Source organism: Trachinotus anak, unplaced genomic scaffold, assembly GCF_046630095.1.
Source record: "Trachinotus anak isolate AG129_WGS33_773 ecotype Australia unplaced genomic scaffold, CSIRO_AGI_Tana_v1 ptg000021l, whole genome shotgun sequence".
NCBI lineage: Eukaryota > Metazoa > Chordata > Actinopteri > Carangiformes > Carangidae > Trachinotus > Trachinotus anak.
In genome coordinates, this window is record NW_027273872.1 from 4211744 (window position 1) to 4233075 (window position 21332).

General features: G+C 41.9%; 4 protein-coding genes across 9 annotated transcripts in view; 2 read left to right on the plus strand and 2 right to left on the minus strand.

Annotated features, from left to right (window-relative positions):
• timm8a (translocase of inner mitochondrial membrane 8 homolog A (yeast)) lies at positions 1-1997 on the plus strand. The gene is made up of 2 exons (XM_071506610.1): positions 1-211; positions 1273-1997. Exons 1-2 carry the CDS (start codon positions 101-103, stop codon positions 1432-1434), a joined length of 273 nt encoding a protein of 90 aa, XP_071362711.1. The 5' UTR covers positions 1-100; the 3' UTR covers positions 1435-1997.
• On the minus strand, positions 1994-11246 carry LOC139637749 (magnesium transporter NIPA2). Of its 4 annotated transcripts, none has more exons than XM_071506607.1 (6): positions 11194-11246; positions 6059-6191; positions 5246-5302; positions 4874-4964; positions 3409-3569; positions 1994-3277 (listed from the first exon to the last, which is right to left on the minus strand). In XM_071506607.1, the coding sequence occupies exons 1-6, from the start codon at positions 11194-11196 to the stop codon at positions 2643-2645; spliced, it is 1080 nt and encodes a 359-aa protein (XP_071362708.1). In that variant the 5' UTR covers positions 11197-11246; the 3' UTR covers positions 1994-2642. The 4 variants fall into 4 exon arrangements, with proteins under 4 accessions (XP_071362708.1, XP_071362707.1, XP_071362710.1 ...); XM_071506606.1 differs by lacking the exon at positions 11194-11246 and adding an exon at positions 11046-11181; XM_071506609.1 differs by lacking the exon at positions 11194-11246 and adding an exon at positions 8377-8500.
• mars2 (methionyl-tRNA synthetase 2, mitochondrial) lies at positions 7515-11945 on the plus strand. Its single transcript, XM_071506605.1, has 3 exons — positions 7515-8041; positions 8235-8569; positions 9146-11945. Exons 1-3 carry the CDS (start codon positions 7768-7770, stop codon positions 10310-10312), a joined length of 1776 nt encoding a protein of 591 aa, XP_071362706.1. The 5' UTR covers positions 7515-7767; the 3' UTR covers positions 10313-11945.
• Positions 11856-21332, minus strand: part of med12 (mediator complex subunit 12) — a 24470-nt gene continuing 14993 nt past the window's right edge. Inside the window, exons 26-43 of one of the 3 annotated variants that reach the window (XM_071506603.1) lie at positions 21181-21317; positions 20299-20478; positions 19854-19925; positions 19585-19748; positions 19139-19300; positions 18720-18921; positions 17812-17921; positions 17544-17679; positions 16863-17012; positions 16208-16573; positions 15890-16031; positions 15595-15800; positions 14962-15036; positions 14504-14727; positions 14167-14347; positions 13311-13508; positions 12395-12476; positions 11856-12284 (exon numbers count right to left, since the gene is read on the minus strand). In XM_071506603.1, coding sequence (XP_071362704.1) covers positions 12247-12284; positions 12395-12476; positions 13311-13508; positions 14167-14347; positions 14504-14727; positions 14962-15036; positions 15595-15800; positions 15890-16031; positions 16208-16573; positions 16863-17012; positions 17544-17679; positions 17812-17921; positions 18720-18921; positions 19139-19300; positions 19585-19748; positions 19854-19925; positions 20299-20478; positions 21181-21317 — 2825 coding nt within the window. In that variant the 3' untranslated portion in view covers positions 11856-12246. Of the gene's footprint in view, positions 12285-12394; positions 12477-13310; positions 13509-14166; positions 14348-14503; positions 14728-14961; positions 15037-15585; positions 15801-15889; positions 16032-16207; positions 16574-16862; positions 17013-17543; positions 17680-17811; positions 17922-18719; positions 18922-19138; positions 19301-19584; positions 19749-19853; positions 19926-20298; positions 20479-21180; positions 21318-21332 lie in introns of all 3 variants that reach the window. The other 2 variants (XM_071506602.1, XM_071506604.1) reach the window with 2 other exon arrangements.

A 21332-nucleotide genomic window follows, 5' to 3' on the forward strand; every position in this document is an offset into this window, starting at 1 on the left:
TGTTTCCTGTCGTCCATTCACACACGTGAAGGTCAGCAATACAGCCATAAGGCTTCATAATCACAGAAATATCCCTGTGACGAGCTCTCTTCAGCAGAGGATGGACGGCCAGGGAGCGACCGCCGACCCTCAGCTTCAGCACTTCATCGAAATCGAGTCTCAGAAGCAAAGATTTCAGCAGCTGGTTCATCAAATGACTGAGGTTTGCTGGGTAAGATCGGCTTTAAGCTAGCAGGGCAGCTCAGCGTTGGCTTTTCACTCGCGGTTCTGAGTGTAACTAGCAGCCTGCTTGTCTTGTAAAGACGTACATGCTGAATCTGCGGGTTTTGTTTGCTGCTGCTTCGCTGGTATCCAAGCGCACATATCGGGCAGGGCCGCCCGCAGCCTCCTCTGTGACCCCGGCAGTCCGTGTGTCACCCGGTCGCTCCAGGTCCGCTCAGTGGTGCAGGAGTAACTCACACATAGCACAGTGTAAACATACTTCACTCAAAGTAAAAAGTCAAACTGTGTATATTCAGGAAAATGCACTTTAAGTGTAAGAAAAAAGTACATAATGTAGGAAAATGGTTAGTTTTTATTGTATATCCTTAAATTATTATTACCCATCAAAGTAATGTGTATTACACATAACGCCTGACGTCTTGTCTGTAAGGCTGCAGCTAATGATTACTGACATAATGGATTAGTCTCCTGCTTATATTCTGTATTGATTGTTTGGATTGGAAAATGCCCAAAGAAACACTTTCGCAATGCTTGTTTTGTGCAGCCAATAGTCCAAGCCTTGAAATTATTATTAAAATATCAAAATAAATACAAATAACTATAATGATTTAAAGAAAACAGCAAATCCTCACAGAGAAGCTGGAACAATGAAATATTTGACATTTTTGCATGGAAATAGTCTTTTTAATTTGAGTGTGAGTGCAGTGCTTAAGTAAATGGTCTCCGTTACATCCCCCCCCCCCATTGAAGAGCATCATGTTCTTTTTACCTGTTGCTGACCCTCAATATATTTTCTGGTCCTATGATAAGTTTAAATTGTTTTAGCTCTCCACTTTAATATTTGCATTGTGAGCCCCAGAGGTCGCAGGTATTGTAACATACCAGGACTTTCTCTCACATTTTCAGCAGACAAGCTCTTCTGTTAAATGTGAAGTACTAATGTTAAGAGCTGAGACAATTCAGCAATTTGTCGCGGCCCTACTAAATTTGCTTGTAATGCCATGTATGATCCACTGGACCTTGCCTAAATTGTTGCGTCTCTGTCTCCAGGAGAAATGTATGGATAAACCCGGGCCAAAGCTGGACTCAAGGACAGAAATGTGCTTCGTTAACTGTGTGGAGCGATTCATCGACACCAGCCAGTTCATCCTAAACAGACTGGAACAGACTCAGAGGACCCGGGGCTCATTCTCTGAGACTATGTCAGACTAAAAACTGTCACTGAAAGGACTGACAAGACACGCGGCCCTTGCTCTGTGACAAGGCCATTTGGTCCTGACACAGCCTTGTGAATGTTGCAGAACTGTCTGATCAACTGGAAGGAACAAGATGAAGTGTTACTTGTGTTACAAGTGCCTGAGATCAACACAACGCATGAACCCAGGCAGAAGTCAAGGGTTTTATTTGCCCTCCACTTAGCGGCATATGAGTGCAAAACACTTATATTGTGACCCGTTGCAAGCAGTGCCCTTATGTTGGTTTTGTCAAGTGATTGGATTCAAGCCATTACTCTGGCAATCAGCTTGAATTTGTTAATATCCACTGCTGTAACTAGTGGGCTGAGTGTGGGAGGCTGCAGAAAGATGGACACATCTGGGACATTCAACTTGCCAACTGTTTTTGACAGCCATAAGGACTTCACCACATACACTGCTGTAATTTAAGAGAACTAACAATGTCATGACTGAAAAGGCATGATCAACAGCTAAAGGTTGTAGACTGTACATATGCAATAAACAAAATGCCAAATACTTCATTTGGAAAACTGTAGTAAAGTATTGTTGTAGCTATGTTTTAATCAGCATTATCAAACACACAAAAGGTACAGTTACAGCAGAGATATGTTACAGCTTGGCACATGATGGGAATTAATTCATACAGGGAAACAACATTCTTTGGTGCGGTTTGTATGAGGTATTAACAGTAACCCATCAGAGGAATTATTCATAGTTGTTCATCAACAAGAGATGATTGGATGCATTCAGGGCAAATAAAGTTGCTGCCGTAAATCAATTCATACATTTGCACAACACTGTGGATAGGTTCATTTTCAGTAACAGAAGGCACAGCCTGGCTTATGCAGAATAATATTAAATCTTCAATGAATTTAACTTAAAGTGTAAAAAATTTACACAGCAGTGCAACAGACATTCACATGTATATACATTATACTACCAACCAAAGGAAAAAGATGTGGATGTACTATTGTGTATGACTAAGAACATACATTTTATATGGTTTTCAGTGTGTTGACAGCAAAAATTGTGTTCATTTTAAGGCAACTTTGTTCATCCAATGCATACTGCATTGAATAAGATAGACTTGATATTTAGATTTAGTAAACTTGTCACACTGTAAAGCTGTGATGTGCATTAAAGCTTCAGAATTGCAATAAGCAACTTTTCTTGGTGACAAGACTGTTAAGGAGCTCTCTGGTGTGCACCCCACCCCATTTTTGAGCCTCCTTCTCTTGGCAACTTTATCTCATCCTCTGCTTGGCTGTCGTGGCTGGGAACAGCCACATAAGGCTGGTGGCCCCATGGAAAGCCCTGAGGACCTTTCCGTAGGTACAGCGGGAGGGAATCCCAGCTAAATGTAATGTCCTTGAAGGCATGGAGGAGGAAGATCCCAAAAATGATGGTGAGGAACCCGCTAATCGTTCCCAGTACTTCGTCAGTGGTCATACTCAACCATTCCTTAAATAAGATAGCAGAGCAGGCCATGACAGACGTGGTGAAGAAGACGTAGTAGATGGGCGTGACTATAGAGGTGTTAAAGATGTCGAGGGCTTTGTTCAGGTAACTGATCTGAACGCTGACACAGATTACCAGGCAGATGACTAGGGACCAGAACAGGGGTTCCTTCAGCACTGCTGTCCCAGCAAACAGCTCCTTAATGCCAATGCCCAGGCCCTTGACACAAGACACAGAGAGGGAGCCAATCACAGAGCAGATCAGGATGTAGACCAGCACATTCTTCTGTCCAAACCGCGGAGCCACAGCAAAGATAAGAACCAGGCTGCTTCCCACAACGCACACAGCAAACACAATGAAACCTAGTGAGAGCATTCAAGAATGAGTTAGTACCCTGAAAAAAATCCATCCAACCGTTATTAGGGATTTCATTTTCACAGCATGGTTAATCAGATCAGAAGGGAAGTTCACACTGATCAACCTCTGTCTCTACCTGGGTCTCTAAGCTTCTCTGCCATGGATGCGAGAGAAGCAACCTCCTCTTCCTGTGGGGCATGGATCACCATCACTGTGGAGCCCAGGACGCACAGCAAACAACCAATCTTCCCATGCACATTCAGCCTCTCATTCAGAAAGTAAGAGGAGAGCACAGCACTGGAGAGAAGACCAAAATTACATAAATAGAATAGATATTCTTATTATCATCATCATCATCATCATAATAATAATCAACAAATCCTGAGAAAAGACAGCTGGACAGTGTAGTTTTCAGCCAACATTTCTCAAACAGGAGGAAACACTCTACTTGGACTATTTTCAGTCATAGATCTGATGCTCCAACCTGACGATCTGGTCCCCCAGAGGGTCCCAAGATAAATCTGAGAGGTCACAAGATTATAAAGGAATAAGAAAGGAAAAAAGGTATCTTAGTTACACAAAACAAATTCTCTGGCTGTTTTTACTTTATTCTAAATATTGGGTACTTTCACCTCTTTAAGACTTGTTCTACTTAAGTAGTCTGAAAAGGAAAAGACACTCTTAACTCACAACATAAGTCCACACTAAGGCAATAGCCTGTGATGGGCAGCTGCAAGTAGACATTTCTTTGACTATGACCAAATTAAGCCAGTTAAATTACTACACACATATTTTTCTCTTGGTTTCAGCCCTCTATCCAAACTAAAACCGTTTCTCATTCCAAAATGGCCTACAGACTGTGTAAATCTGAAAACACTGCCTCTGTGTTTCAGTCTGTGAGAGGTAAACAACTGCCCAGTGATGGTCAGGGGATGTGTGGCAGTTAACACAACCTTTAGTCGCCTCGGACTTTAATTGTGATTGTTCATTTTAAATGACAGTGTAACTGAATAACATAGGAGAGCTACTATCGATAAGATGGATTTACGTTGATGTTGTCATATTAAGCAGCAGTTATAAAATGAGGATTTTATCAGTGTGGCACAGCAGCTTCATTCTGTCTGTCCGCCTCTTACAAGATGGCTGTGATGCCGTTCAGCTGTTTCCCAACTGAAAACAGACCTTTAACCTTTTTAATGCTGTTGTTTCACTGTGAATACTGTGAAGTTCTCTACAAAAAAAGGAACTGAAAATGTTAATATGGACGCCAATTGTTATCACACAAAAACAGCATCTTAATATTTACATGGCTTCGTGTCCTTACCCCTTCACCGAAGGAAATCTGACAGGTCACAAGATCAATTAAGACAAAAAACAATGTTTTTTTATGCAACATTTTTCTTTTTGCTAACTTTTCTTGAAGCTTTGATCTTTTTGTGGGATTTGCTGACACTAAGAAAAATACAGAATATTGCCAGACGTATTGAGAAGACTTTTAATATTCTAATATGCTAATGATATTCTTACATTTCTGTATCACACCAGCAGCATGTTGTGATCAGCAGCATCAGTGGTATAAAAATTAAAGTTAAATAAATTACCTCACAAGTACACTCAGAGCTCCAAGAGGTGTCACCAGTGTGGCGGGTGCGAATGCATATGCAGCAAAGTTAGCCGCCTCTCCAGCTCCCACTAGAACAAATCAACAGCACCATCAGTGTACAAAAATTCAGAGCTGTTGCAGCCCACATGTGCAAATGAGTTCTTTGGAGGAATGTGTACTTCAAAGCTGTGGTGTGGGTGATAGATCTACTGCGAAGTCACCAGCAAAAATACCAAACCCACAAGAGCCTCTTTTTCTGTTTGAGAAACAAAGGCCACAATGTTCCTGTGCATGACTGGTAGGCAGTGTAACCAAGCAATAACAAACACCCATTTTATAGAAGAATTATGTTGGTGAATCATTCACTTACTTGAAATTAGTCCTGCCCACCACAGCCATTCCTTCAGGTAAGCATATCCACCTTGACCTGTGAGATACAGAGAGGAAAACTGGAGTAGATGTCACATGAATAGTTACAGTCTTCTCACTTAAAATAACTGATTTTAATCTGGAGGGTCACTCGCTTCTGTCACCAGTAACCAATTTTATATAAAAACTTATCCAGGCTGATGTCCTGTAATGACTCATTGGCTTTAAATGGAATGTTTACACGGGATTTACGATACCTGCATCTCCTCCTCACCACATTTTCATACTCATATAGACAACTATGAAGTTTCCCTTACCTTTTGCATTGGTGGAATGTAACTAGAAGCATTTAATCAATACTTACTTTGCTTTTACAGCAATAGATCAGTAATAATCCAGTAACATAATACATAATGATAAAGCTGCAACAATTAGTCGATTCATCCATTAGTCGAATAATGGAAAATATATTTGATTTATATTTTGATAATCCATTAATCAGTTGTTATTTTTCAACATAAGCTAGTTCCAACTTATCACATTTTAGGGTTTGTCATCTTTGGGATTTAGACTGTTGATTAGAACCAAATAATAACAACGAGAAAATAATAATAATAATAATAATAATAATAATAATAAATAACAGTTTGGTGGATGCAGCCCTGCACAATAATATAACTCTGACAGGGGCTTTTATTTCTTACTCCAACTACATTTTCATCATGACTCTTCTTTTCTGCATATACATTTTGAATACAACTGATGCATTAATGTGGCTCAGGTTTACTTTTATTTTAGTAAGAGCTTCCAGTACCTGCTCGCATTGAACCCTTGCTGGCCAATCGCAGAAGGCCTTTCTTCTTCAGGATGAAGCTGCCCCCGATAAAAACACTGGAGCTCACCGCCAGTGAGAGGCCGATGTAGAAGTCCAGACGGTTCACTTCCATCTGGAGCAAAAGAAAACAGCCTTCCTGCGTTACGTTTAAGAAAATAACCTTGGTTGTGTGAGAAAACGGAGCTTTTAGAAACTTCTCATGAGTCGAGCAACAGGCGGCCCATGCTGCACATCACATGACGGGCTGACGCTGCGCGGCGCCAGAGGCTGGAGCTGCTGCGACCCGCAGGACTGGCCACTTCTCTAACTCCTTTTTTTTTTTTGGGGGGGGGGGGTCAAATTGTGACTAGTTACCTGATTCATCTGTCGCATAACGGTGCAGTTTGTAAAAAATGTTTTACCTCCGTTACGGCTGACCGAGCAGCAGGAAGTGGAGCAGCTGATTGGCGGAGCCGTCACTTCAGGAGGGAGGGGGCTCCTCCCTGCACGTCCCCGTCTGCTGATATCTCATTAACATTTGTGATAATCGATTAAAAAAATATTCAACACATAATTATCAAAGTAAAAATCCCTATAATTACTAATTAATATAATTATACATCTGAGGATAATTTCCGTACATAGTTTGACTGGCAAGCAGTTAGAATAACTTGTTAACTTGGGTTTAAGGGAATTATGATGAAAACATAAGGTCTTTCTTCAAGACTCGGACACAAGATAGAGCATGGAGGAGGTATTGTACTTCAGTCCCTGAAGCCAACTCCATATGTTCCAGTCAAACCAGCAGTATCTACACATCATAAACAGTGTTTACTGTCAGCACCCCTCACATGTGCATCCTCACTGGGCACCTTCCTCTTTTAATCCAAATAAACACTCTCTTTTCACTCTTTTCAGCGTAAAGTGCAGCAGGAGACAGGTTACACTGAGTTTTAGTTTTAACCACTTTATGAGCTCATTAACAAGAAGACAGTGATGATGGACCTGCAACCTTCACCTCTGTTGCTGTTCATGCTTTTTTATTTATCAGCGAGCTGACTATTACTATAGGCAGCCATGTTACATATCGATATTAAAGCTTATCATGACGTTTATCATGACGCTGCTTGACTTTTTAGGAAGCTTTTTGTTTCATTACAGGGATCTCTGTTTGACCACAATCCATTTATAAACCGCTTTTTAATTTTTTTTTACTCTGTTTATTCCAATAAAGGTATTTGGAGAAAACATATATGCTCACTCACACATCCACAGACTTCTCCTTTAAATATTTGCTGATTGACACGTTTAAAACTTCCTGTCAAAACAGTTTTAACATCTGAAAAAGTAAACAACACAATTACGTCAGCATTGCTTTGAGGAAATAGTCCTCGCCATCTCATTGGTGGCTGGGGCACTCTTTCCAGCGTTTTGATTGGACGAGCGATTGTTGTTTATAGAACCCGGAAGTAGCGCTAACCTTCAGGAGCAAGCAAAAACACATGTGCGACTGGGATAGAGAACAAGCCTTAAATTAAATGATTCATATCATTTCGGTCTACAACATTCACCAAGACTACTTTCAGAGCTTTTCCGGTTGTGGTTCTGTTTTTTTCGTTTATCCGTTTTTCGGCGAAAACGGAATCTTTTAGCTAGCTAAATGAATGACTAGCACTTAGCTTCTTTCTGCACTCCTGCAGTAAACAACGATGAGGTTCCCTTTGCTCTTTGTAACCAGAAGCTGTAAGGCTGTTCACAGACTGCAACAAAACCCGTTTTTATCACCAAATTCAGCTCCGTGGAGACACCAGAGGATCGCTGTGTTAACCCATCAATGCAAAGATGAGAGGAGTTACTACATAACCACTCCCATCTTCTATGTCAATGCTTCTCCTCATTTAGGACACCTGTATTCGGTTGTGATAGCCGACTGCCTACATAAGTATAAGCTGCTTCAGGGCTTCAACTCAAAGTTTTCGACAGGTAAAATATACATGTGCATGTGATAGCCTCAGTCTTGGGCTTGTCACAGTGTAAGAACCTGTGTTATCCGTCATTAATTGGAAGTCTGTGCGCAGAAAGTGATATTCCCAACAGAGCAGCATCTGGAAGGCTGTGATCTTTTTCCTTTTTTTAAACCACATTTTGTGAACTTTCCTGTTACCTTGCATTTCAGGCACAGATGAACATGGCTTGAAAATCCAACAAGCTGCTGCAGCTGCAGGAAAAGATGCCCTGACCTTCTGCACCGATGTGTCTGAGAGATTCAAACATCTCTTCGACAGCTGCAGCATTTCATACACAGACTACATACGAACCACTGAGCAGAGACACCGTCAGGCTGTGGAGCATTTCTGGTCAGTGCTCTGGAACAAAGGGCTCATCTATAAGGGGCGTTATGAGGGGTGGTACTCCACACAGGATGAAAGCTTCCTCACGCCATCGCAGGTGGGCGATGCCATGGACTCATCAGGGAAGGAGATTAAGGTGTCTCTGGAGAGTGGACACAAGGTAAGTAAAGCAAAACTGAGATGATAACATAAGTGTAATATCGGTGAAGATAAATGAATTTTACCCATTGTACACATTATGATCAGTTTACTTCTGACAAGGAGTACTTCTTACGTCTTACGTGGATCTGGAGGAGCTTTCTAAAGTCTGAGAAAATACAAAGCTTGGGGACTTGGAGAGGCGTTGCAGGGGAGGGCATAAAGTCAGTCTCTGCTCCTTTGATTTTGACCATTTCCCCAAGTCCACCAACTTTATTATCCATTCGATGTAAAGGTAAAGCCAGGATTTTGTTAGTTTAGCTTAATATAAAGACTAGAAACAAAGGGAAGCTGTTAGTCTGACTGTGTGAATGTTGTACAAAATCTACTTTGTTATACCTAAAAAGCTCACTAATTAACACATGATCTCATTTATTTAATCTTTGGAAAAAGTGTAAAAAAATTTCATATTGAACAGACAAGGAAAGCATTTTTCCCAAACTGTTCCTTTAAGCAGAAATCAAGCAACGACTCCACAGCTTGTGCAGTTTTAGTCCAAAATAATGTTACTACCAATCGACTCTTCACTGTTTTGCAGGTGGAGTGGATGAAAGAGGAAAACTACATGTTCCGTCTGTCTGCGTTTCGGTCTCAGCTGCTCGACTGGCTCAGAGGAAATCCCCGGGCCATACAGCCTGAGTGTTTCTACCAGGCTGTTCTCCAGTGGCTGCAGCACGACCTTCCTGACCTCTCAGTGTCCCGACAGAGAAGCCGCCTTCAGTGGGGCATCTCAGTCCCCGATGACCCTGAGCAAACCATCTACGTGTGGCTAGATGCTCTGGTGAACTACCTCACAGTAGCTGGATATCCAGATAATCACGACCAATGGTGGAATGCGGCTCATCACATTGTAGGAAAGGATATCTTAAAGTTTCACGCCATCTACTGGCCAGCTTTCCTTCTAGGAGCTGGACTGCCGCTGCCACAGACGATATATGTGCACTCTCACTGGACAGCAGGAGGAAAGAAGATGTCTAAAAGTTTGGGCAATGTGGTGGATCCTCTTCAACGCTCCCAGACGTTCACATCTGATGGGATGAGGTACTTTCTTCTGCGTCAGGGTGTCCCAGACTCAGACTGCGATTACACAGATCACAAAGTACTCAAGCTGCTCAACGCAGAGCTAGCTGACTCTCTGGGTGGTCTGCTCAACCGCTGCACAGCTCCGGCTCTAAACCCGGCCCAGGTCTACCCCTCTTTCTGTCCTCAGTCCTTCCTGAGAGAACAGGGAGGCAGGGCTGTGGTTGAAGACTACCACATGCTGGATGCTGTGAAAAGCCTCCCTGCTGTGGTAGAGCAGCACTATGAGAGCATGCATGTGTACAAAGCTCTGGAGGCCATCACTGCTTGTGTGAGGCAGACCAACGGCTTTGTTCAGCGCCACGCACCTTGGAAGCTGGACTTGAAGAACAGTAAAGACCAGCAATGGCTAGACACCATCATCCATGTCTCGCTTGAATGCCTGAGGATTTATGGCACACTCCTCCAGCCAATAGTGCCAGAGATTTCTAACAAACTCCTGTCCAGACTCGGGGTGCAACCAAGCGAGAGGAGCTGGGCAGCTCTGAACTTCCTGCCAAGGCATCAGGGATTGGACTGTCCCTTTGAGGGGAGAGCACTAGGATCTAACTCTGGTGTACTTTTTAGTCGACTGGAAAGTCAGAATGTAGATAAACAAAAACCTAACAAACGGCAATACAATTGAAATGAGGAATAGTTTATGTTCCCTGTGGACTGATTCAGTAAGAAATAAAAGTCCTGGCTTACTTCTACTTCTACAAGTGTTTTCACTTCATCTTCTAAAGACTGAGGTGTTCCGACTGTGCTTCATCATCATCTTCCTCACTTTTTGTTAGTTTTGCTGTCAGCTGTCAAGACAGAACAGCTTACACCTTTAACAGTCTTAGTGAGTTAGATACCATCAGGTATTGAGCCTTTTCACAACACTTTTTCCAGCATCTTTGACCTGACAGAGCAGGAAACAAATGGAGCTCATACAGAAATGGTCCTGTTCCATGTCCTGTATTTCAGAAAGCCACGGCAGGGGGTGAACATGTGCCCAGAAACTGGAACTGACGCATCTAACTGAAAAACAACCTTCACTATTGTCATCAATTACACCTGTGCTTTTCTTTTCTACTGTGGCAGGTCAGACTGTTTTTACAGCTTCACCCCACACCACCTAAGCAGAAGTATAAATAGGTAGAAAGTGGAAACACCTGCACGGGCCACTTAAATGTTCCTTTTAACACCATCTTTGTTTGAAATCATTGAAGGGGCCTTTTGTCTATTCGTTTTAAATACATATACAGTGTACATGGCTTGAAGTCTAGAACAAAATGGATTTGTTGATATTAAAGGAAACCTAACTCTAAATACTACGCAGGTAGTAATGGTGTGAATGGTGTGTATGTCAAAGCATCCTTCAGTACACTCACCAAAAATATTGCTTTTCTTCTTTTGGAGTTATTCCTTAGCCAGTGTGCAGTAATGTTCCAGACATTATTTCTACTTGGTAGTAACACTCCCATGCTAAATTTAGAAAAGTTGCCCAATTAAATAATAAAATGAATGATGGCTGAATACCATTTAGCTCAGTTTCAGGGTCCTGGTATTGTTCAGGCCGGCTCACTGGGACACGCGAATACGAGGGTGGCATCATTAATGTTATTGGGAACACCTGAGGTTTTCCTGCTGCAACAGGTGGAAATGTCTGCTGTTAAAACTATTGTAGTGAAGCTTCAGGTATTGTTTTCACTTGTAATATTGCAGTGCGACATTGAGACACACACTGCAACTGTAAACGTTGGCCAACCACTGCAGGAATAAGTCCAGGAAAAATGCCTCCTGCCTCAACTCGCCTTGTTAAAGACAGTTGTGGAATAAATAAAAGACGACCTGTGTTGTTAAAAGCTGTCATTTAGCTCTGTGCATCATGTTATTATCCTTTCAGCTATATCTACTGATGAAATAAATTCTCCCAACTCCCGACAAATTTTTTACCCCTGAGAACTGGAGAATGAAATGCTTATGTACATTAAGTTGCTGTTTAGAAACGTTCATTTGAATTAGTTGTGGGAACAAATAATCAATGGCAAACACAATCTCATCAACAGATGATGTAGAAGTTACTCAGATTTTCTTTTTTGGTTATCAACAGCCTCAGTCCTTTGATCCCCAATACTCTTGCCATTAAATGTTTGATAGGTTTGAAACAGTATACAGGCAGCCAACACAAGTACAAGACATAAAAACTGACATGATTTTTTAATGAGAAATACACGAAACTGAAAAAATTGTACAAATTGAAATAAAATAAAAAAATTGCATTATTCTTATAATTTCTGGTACTTTTTTACATAGACTTCTCCATTATTAACCATTATCTGTTTACTCCAGAGCAGTATCCCTCCTTTGATAATCCATAATTACACGACTGAAGTCAGGATATTTTCTGATCGTTGCCTCAGTGGTCGAGATGGGGTTTGGTTCATCTGTTTGGTTGTCCCTGTGCCTTGGAACAGTCTTCCCTCCTAACAGCCTACACAGGACTGGACACATTCATCTGCCACTCTACAGAGCTGGCCCTCCCCACATAATCAGGGCCTATTCTCTGCACACTACTATGAACAAGCACTATCAGTAATATGAATTGGTGCCTTGTCCTGGTTGTGTATCTGAAAAGAGGAGGAACATTGCATTATAAACATGGAATATTGAAAACAGTAGGTTCACGCATAAATGTGAAGAAAAAAAAAGATGAGGTCTGAAGAAGTTTCTGACTTACTTGAAAGTTGCTGTTGCAGCTGCCTGACCAGAGCCGCAGTCTGCTGCTGCTGTTGAGTCTGCTGCATTCCCTGTCGTGGGAACTAAAATAGAGATTCACATAATTTTTTACAGGGCCCCACTGTTGTTTAGCACAAACCCAATCAATACTAGCTGCATATACATAACCTCCCTACAGCTCATTTGGCAAAATTCAGTTTTTAGACTGATTCCTGACATTTTTTTTTTTTTACAGATGTCAGTTTTTTGTAGTATGCTATGAGAAACAACTTGCAGAATTTTGAAACTAGTTTGGAGTAAGTAATCCAACAGGGCCCACAGCTTCCTTTATTTTTAAAATCAAAATTATGTTGTGTGGTGATGCAGTTTTAATCATGGACCATGCCGAAAACATTAACACGTCTAGTGGTGCATTTAAGGAGGCAACAATGTCCCTTTCGGTCGAGTTGGCTACCAAAAGGCATTTAAATTACTAACTAGATTCAACAATGACTTCTGTCATTATTAGTTTTTAAAAAGCAGGAAACTGTACATTTTGGATGGCAAAGTCTTGAATGCACCAACAGGAAGTTTCCAAAATGATTTCATTGCAATTTTGACGAAAATAAAAACATCTAACTGCATTGTTTAACTTTCAAGTCTCTGCATGTTGATTTGTATAAACCACAAAAATAAACTAGCTCCATGGACTACAGTAATGTATACACAGTTGTTCATTGGCTAAAACATGCAGAACTACTAGCATGATACTTGAATGCAAAGCCACTATCTCTTCAATAAGACTGACAGATAAAACCTGTGTGGGTAGGTGTACTTATACTAGACTACATATTTCTATATGAATCTTTCTGACACAGACAGTGCTTCTAGAAATGGCTGACTCCAGCTCTCCTTTTATATATCAAGATGGGACCTACCATGGGTTGCTGGGGGGGCAGTGGCTGCATACCCAGGCCCTGGTTCTGTGCCTGGCCTGGCGGAGCCACCGCCGACACCTGCTGCTGCTGCTGCTGCGGAACTTGCTGTTGAGGAGGAACCTGCTGTGGCTGGACCTGCTGCTGCTGCTGCTGTTGCTGCTGCTGCTGCTGTTGAACTTGTTGGGCCGCCTGCTGCTGCTGTTGTGGATAACCAGGAAAAGGATAATAGTTGATATTAGTGAGGAAGACTTTTGACTTTTGATTTTAAAACCGCAATTTTAAGAGTTGTAATACAGCCTGAATTTCTCAGCCTTAGGTCAGTGCCTTTCAGAGCCTCCTGCAGACTGGACTTAGCTTAAACAAAGTTATGTTTTTATTAGTTATTTGTGGTTATGCATGGGCTCTACAAATTACTGCATAACTAAATAGCAGTGTTGCAGTATTCATTTTATATCATGTTTACATTTACCACACAAGAATTAACAATGGCAGCAAAGAGGACTGTCATGTAATTTACCGTTTTTAGTGCTACACAAGACAACTTCATTCACTGGCAAAAACAGTGGGAGCAAAGCACAACCAAATGGTACATAGAAATCAGGAGATGTAACAACTGCTCTCTCACAACCTGACTTGTGTCCAAATATTTTACTTTATTTTTCAGCATAACCACTTGTATTTTAGTAGAAACATCTTTTAAAAAATTAATCTCAACTGGTTAACACTGGATAGCTTCAGCGCTACATCATTACAGACAGTACTCTCAAACAGCCTCCTTTTCACTTCCCAAGTTACTCATTAACTTGGCCAAAACGTAGCTAAACTTTGCTAAAGTGATGATGATCAAGTGACATACTCTGAGTGCTTGTTGTCTGAGGTACTGCTGCTGTTGCTGCTGTTGCTGCTGTTGTTGCTGCTGCTGTTGCTGCTGCTGTTCCGTCAGCATCTGATTGGGTCTCAGGCCTAGATGGACACCCTGGCCTCCCATGTGACCGAGACCGTGCATGATGGAATTCTGGAGGGGTTGGTGGGCAAACCTGAGGTTTACAGGACGGGAAGAAGAAATATAAAGGTTGGTTGCAATGCAGTTGACGTAAAATGAAGGACAAAAAACAATGCAAACGTAAATTATGAGAATAATGTCAACCATCTGTGAAGAGAAAAAAAAACCCTTCTTATAACACTTTACTGACCTCTGCGTGTTCTGCATATTGTGTGCGTAGCCTGGAGCCTGCTGGTGAACATAACCACTGGGCCTCTGCTGCATTTGCCTTAGAGGATCCACCACAGCTGGGTTGGCTCCAGGATGGTTGCCCTGGAAGTTTTGGTTCCCATAGGAGGAAGGAACTATACCGCCACCTTGGGACGGATGCTGCTGCATGTGTGATCCGTATGTGGTATAGCCCTGAGATATGTTCTGAACACACAGAGACAATAGAGATTTTAAAACTAAGACAGAGAAGGAGACCATTATTGATAGCGTCTTTGTCAGAATTATTTATGTACTAAACTCACGCAAGACCATGAAAGTGCGTATGCATGAGCAAGTATTTTGTAAAGATGGCAGACGTTCCGAAAATGATCTGCAAATGCTGGAATGGTGAATGGAATCCTGTTAAATATGGACACAGCGTCTTAAAACAACATTTACCTGAGATGCCGGCATTGGAGTGTATGGTTGGTTGGGTGTTATCTGTCTCATCTGCTGCCCTATCATGCTCTGATTCTGAAGAGAGAAACAGCAAGTCAGCAAACAGCAAAGATTCAATGGTGTAGAAGAGGATTCTTAGTACTGATTTAATAACTTTTGACACTTAAAACAATCATTCTTATCTAAAGACCCCTTTGGACAGAATTTATTATCTAGAGGAGGTGATTTTAATATGTCCTGCCTGTGATGTTAATAATGTTAATAATTATAGCTGAAATTACTTTTTTTTCTTCATCAAACTCGCGAGTCCTTATGTAATTTAAATCCTGTCTGGTGCAATGTTCTTGTATCTCTAGTTTCATCTTTCCTAGAAGACTAGTACAAATACCACATAAGGAATATATTAAAATCCTGTCCAGGGGGATGAGTTAAATTACCAGACCATATTACCGCAGACCAATATTTTACCCCCCACTTCCCCCCTTAATGTTAATCCTGTCCAAATGGGTTTTTAGCAATCACACAGGCAATCAACTATCCTAATTCATCTCACAGGCTACTCAGTTTGTTCAGCTCTACTTGACTAGAAGGTGTTGCTTGAGCTGTCAGTGCGGACTGACTCACCAGTCTGACCTGTAGCTGCTGGCGCAGTATCTGGCTCTGTGGCATGCTAGGCTGGGGCTTATAACCCATCGGGTATTGCTTGTCCAGCTGCATCATTCCGGGCATGCTTCCCTGCATGCCCGGAATCATGCCTGGGTAGCTGGGCCGAGTAGGCATCATTTTGTTCATCTGTGGGTTGCGGGCAGGTCTGTATGGAGGCTCTAAACCGGGACCTCCTGTGGAAAAAAAAAAAAAAATTACGTAAAACACAATTCCAGATGGTTTTGAGGTTATTGTTTTTTTAACCAATAAGCGGAGAACTGACCTGGAGGTAGAGGCTGGTTCTGTGTGTACATGCTCATGGCTGGCTGGTTGTATGACATCCTGCCATATGGGTGGTTCTGCATCAGCTCAGGTGGCATATTAGTCCCATAGCTTACACCACCTGGTGTACGGTTCACAAAGTCCTGAAAAAAAAGTTACTTTTTAAATCTGACTGTACAGACATCAATCCAGGGAACAAAGGAAGTGGGATCCAAAAGTCATGGTTTTAGTGACAGTCAATCTTGATATGGGAAATATCAAGATTGACTGTCATTAAAACCATATTATTCTAAAATGATTAATGGTAGACGTAACTGACCTCAGTCTTGGTGGGCGGAGTTTTCGTCTTCTTCTTGGATTTCTTCTTGTTCGAGTCAGAGGGCACAGCAGGTACATTCTTCTCTGGCTTCACTGGCTCCATCATCTTCTTCTCTGGTTCCTGGGAGACGGGCGTCAGGGGCTCCTCCTCTTCAGGGGGCAGAGGGAGTGGCTCCAGGTAATAGCTACGAGGTTTGGGCTTCAGATGGGTGTGGTAGAGCAGGAAACGCTGCTGCTCCTCAAATTTGGTGACCTTGCGGTCAACGCGCACCGTACCAAACCACCCCCAGGAGAGAGGGGCCGAGTGTTTGAGACCCTCAAAGACATCCCACGGAGAAATCTTCTGTTTGGTTGAGACTTGAAGGCCCTGATGGAACAAAATCACAGCAGTCTAATTATCTTACGCACGTACATGCAAAGTTAGCCTCAACTTATTTCAGGTTTGTTATTAAAAGAAGTACTTTTAACCACATTGTGGCACAATGTAAACACGTCCATTTTTTGCATCTACACTAACCTATCATAACACAAAATATATACCACGAATATTTATCAGACAGATTACATCCTGCTTTTACTTGGAGATACAACTCATAATGCAACTTCACTTTGCAGGCAGACATCAGGGAACATGAGCATGTGATTAAGCCGCTTACCTCCTTCTCAAAGCCAGCGATCTTGTTACCCTTTGTGTCTATGAGGGAGCCCTGAGGTTCACAGGTAATGACATCACGGGTTTGCTTGGGCAGCGGCAGTAGCTGACGAACTTTTTCCAAACTTTCTGACTGACGATCTCCAAGCTCTTTCTGTGGAGATGAAATGGGGACATTGGGGAGAGGAGCGATTAAGAAAATGTAAACAATTCAAAGCAATTTATTTGCTTTGCACACGAGTATATTATTTAACGACCGTTTTAGGCTGAAGATAGATGCAAAGTAATCAGGGGGTCAGGACAGATGTAGTTAAAATTACTCTTGACCATTTTTTCTGTGAGCGTGAAAGCCTTTTTCACACCAGATGATTTATGCCATTGTTTCACTTTTTTGAGCCTCTCATACAGTTTTTTTTAGGTGACTATTTTGGCAGAACAATGTGCAGTTCCATTTGAACTTGTATTATTTTTTTACTGATGATGCTATAACCCTTTCATCTCCTTTCTCACGCAAGAGAAAAAAATTGCAAAAAGCTAATGGTCCTTGACTTTGAAGCACAACAAAACCCCTTAATCCCTTCACAGTCATTAGAAGAATAGAGGCACAATACGACTTTTTGTAAGTAGGGGCACATCTTCAGACTCAATGTGCTGGCTGTGGGTGAGAAAGGTGTGCTGTTCTTACCCTGAGCTTCTTGACGAGGTTCATATAGGCTCTCTTATTCTCCTCCATGCTGCCCTGAGAGATGCTGGACATGTCAGCAGCCAGAGTGCCATTAATCAGCACACTCAACATGTCCAACACTGTTGTGAAGAGCTCACTGTTGGAGAGAAACATGCAGGGTCAGGCAGATCAAGTGACTGATAATTGAACAGGTAAAAATGTGTGTTTGAAAATAATAACTCAAGTGTCCAATTAGAGGAATAATGAGCGGACTGCACTCAACACTCACTTATTGGACTGCATGTCCACTGTGCCACTGCTGATGATGTCGAGGAGTAGTACTGCCCACTCAGTTGTCTGCTGGGTGCTGCGCTGCACCGTGTCAAACATACCGCCCACCTTTGTAAAGAGGGAAGCACACTGTTAGTCTCCTCATGGTGCCCAATGTTGGATTTTAAATAGTAGAGTAATAATGAAGTAAATGGCTTTCATTAAATGTTTTGGATGATTAACTTTCATATTATGGACTTTGCAACATAGTCAGGGTTTCTGCAGGGCAAATTCAAGACTTTTAATGACCTGATTAATAGCACGTAGGTTGATTTTTTTATGCCCTTTTCATGATTGGTTTAATGAACTTGTCCAAAGTTTGTTCTGTATTTCCCAGAACTAAGTAACAATAGTTCCTGAACATATAGTTCATTAAATGAATGAACCAAAATGAACCAAAACATTAATTAATTCATTTAAAGTAACTGGAGCTAAAAAAAATAAACAAATAAATAAAAATCAATCATGCTAAAAAAAAAATTCAACATTTGCTCATTATGAGTGGTTGAGCCTCGTAACTGCTGTATAACGGTATAACACGGCGTAACATCTGCCAACATCTTGCAATCAGATACAAAAATAATTTATAACTTACATCACTGACTATGGCAGGTAAAAGAAAATAGTTTTGATTTATGTAAATTAAATTTAGATAATTAGACATTTTAATACATTCTAAGACATTTTTAAGGAAACTAAATTCAGTGCTTTGCAGGACTCTTTCAGACCTGTAGAGACCCTGGCAGTGCCGGTTCCCTGAGATTAAAGTCTAGAAAAAGTCAACATACAATGGTACAAAACTAATTACACATGGACTTTACACAGCCAGGGAGTCTGTGCTGTAAAGCTGGTTCAATAAATTCTTACAAGATTCAGGCGTAGTTTCAGAGCCTCATGCATCATTTGTTTTGCCTTGCAGTCATCCTGGTACTGGTCTTCTCTCCAGTTGGTGACAATCTGCTGCACTTGGCTGTAGAGCGAGGTGAGAAGGCCTTCCCTCTGTTCATCCTGCCCTTTCAAGCAGGTCAGCACCAGAGACAGGAACGGCTGCTGGCTCAGCAGAGACATACTGAGGAGGGAAAAACTGAATTTAATAAGGAAGAACTGGTGCTCAGATGGCTGGCTAATTTTGTTTTTGTAGCTTCCACAGCCTGTAAGAGTGACGCAAGATGAAAGACCCCTTCCAGTCAAACAGATTCTAGCAAAGGTTTTTGTCTTGTAGACCAACCAGAGTAAATAAAATCTGATTTGTTGTAGTACTAAAGAAGTGTGAGTTTGCCACTGACCTTTTCTGTTTCTGTCTGTCCCTCTCCTTACGTGAGGAGGAGCCCAGGTGCTGTCCTTTCTCCAGCTCCTCTCCTGCTGCCTTCAGTACATGGCCCTGAACTGAGGTGGGCAGCTTGGCTATCAACGGAGCCACCAGCCAAACACCTGACCGCTCAGATGAGCTGCAGATCAGAGAGCAAACAAAAATGTGAAGACCTCAGCATCACTGAGCGCAGAGCAAAAAGACAAGGAAAAGAAGGTTTTAGGGTTAGCATTTGGCCCCTTTTGCGGAATAAATCTGCATACTTTTTTTTAGGTAAGCAAGCAAATTGAAAAGTGAAAGGGTTAAAGCCGTAACAGTATCACCTACACTTCAGATTTACAAACAAATTGTTTTCCAAATTTTAATACAAAGAAAAACACAGAGGAAAAAAAATTCAGTCATCTCCTACGAAGGAGGACCCACCTTAAAATAGGTTTCATCTTGCTTGTGGTGCTGTTGTTGTTGGATGCGGAGCCACCCTGGACTGCTGCTCCATTCCCTGAGGGGTTACTGGAGTTCATCTCAGCTGATTTCTGAAACACCTCTATAGTGGCCTTGGCTATGTTCTCCAAGAGTGAGTAGAGCTCCTATTGATAAATAAAAGAGGAATATTCAGATTATTTTGATAAAGACTACACATTCATATTTCATCCATCAAACAATAGCTAGATGCACTTAAAGCAGTGGTTTACATTGTTGGTGCTCTGTTTGATCATCAGCTGCAGCTCCAGGGACGACTGCCTCATCGTCCATTGGTCCATGTTCTATCAAACAGAATCACTAGTTAGTTATACACATTTTTTTACCCCTCTCTTGGCAAAAGCCAGTTCTCAGTATGCATGGTTCAGAGACCTCCTCAACCACTGATTCAGCCACGAGAGGGCAGCAAAACCTCACTGTTCTGATTCAAGTTACTGTTTTTCATAGAATCATTGGAGATGGTCAAGGCCTACACACTTGAAAAACATGCACATTTTTCATACATTTTATACACACACACACACACACACACACACACACACACACACACACACACACAAACTGAGAGTTCTCATTTAAACTGAAATAAATCATTCTCCCGTTCAAACAGAGAGAGGTAAAATTAAAATACAATGAGAGCTCATGTGTATTTTCTACCTGTAGGATGCGTTTGATGCGTTGTCTCTGTGGGTTGTCGCCATCATCACTGTCCAGCTGGCGGTGAGGGTAGCAAATAAGCTGCAGCAGCCGTTGGGCCTGAATGTTTACCAGCACTGGGTCCTGGAGGGCACTGCTGTCCTCAGACAGAGACTTCAGGCAGCGCTCTCCAACCCATTCCTGCAGGACACAACAAGTGGGGAAAGCGGGGAAAGAGGAAAAAGTGGCAGAAATCCAAATGTGAAAGCAGTTAGTAAATTACATTCCCTGACACCCTAATACCTGAGTTACAGCATCTGATTTTAGGAGCATGACTTGAGTGATACCAGAGCTTAAGATATAGAATCATGTAGACCCATGACTAATGCAAAGCAAGTTTATCCAAAGCTGGGTGGGTGGTGATGAAAACAGGGCAAAGGTTCATTTCTCAGGAATAGAACTGCACATGTCAGAGCCTTGCTGGGTAGAAAATGTGTCTGAAGTCTCTGAAGGGCTCAGAGCAAGTCCAGCCCTCGGAGCTGCTGCCAGCTCTCTCTCCGGCCCTCATATCCATGTAGCATAAATAACATCTGTTGCAGAAAATGATCTCATTCCTACTTTTTATACATCTTTGGCTTACTGCATTTACAAATAGCTCAGAAAAGCAGGAGAACTTCTTTTAGGAGAAACAGAAACATTGCTGTTTCGATGTGCATTCACACAAAAGCTTTCAAACAAAAAATACAACAGCACTGATAATACTGACCATGACAAGGAAACTATGCACTGGACCTCAGAGTAGAAAGCTGTTATCTCAGTACCTTCATTTTCACATCTTCCATTTCAAACTGACTGTAACAGTCAGTTTCATATCATTCACCTCATTTCGACTCATATTCTCACCTGCTGGCAGATCGTCTTCAGAACATACTTTGCGTACACATCTAGGCTGGCCGTTTCTATAGAGACATTGCGTCCCTCAGATATGTCGTCGAGGCCAGCAGGGTGCGACAGCCCTGAGCCTCGTAGCTCAGCATCACCTAAGACAGGAAGAG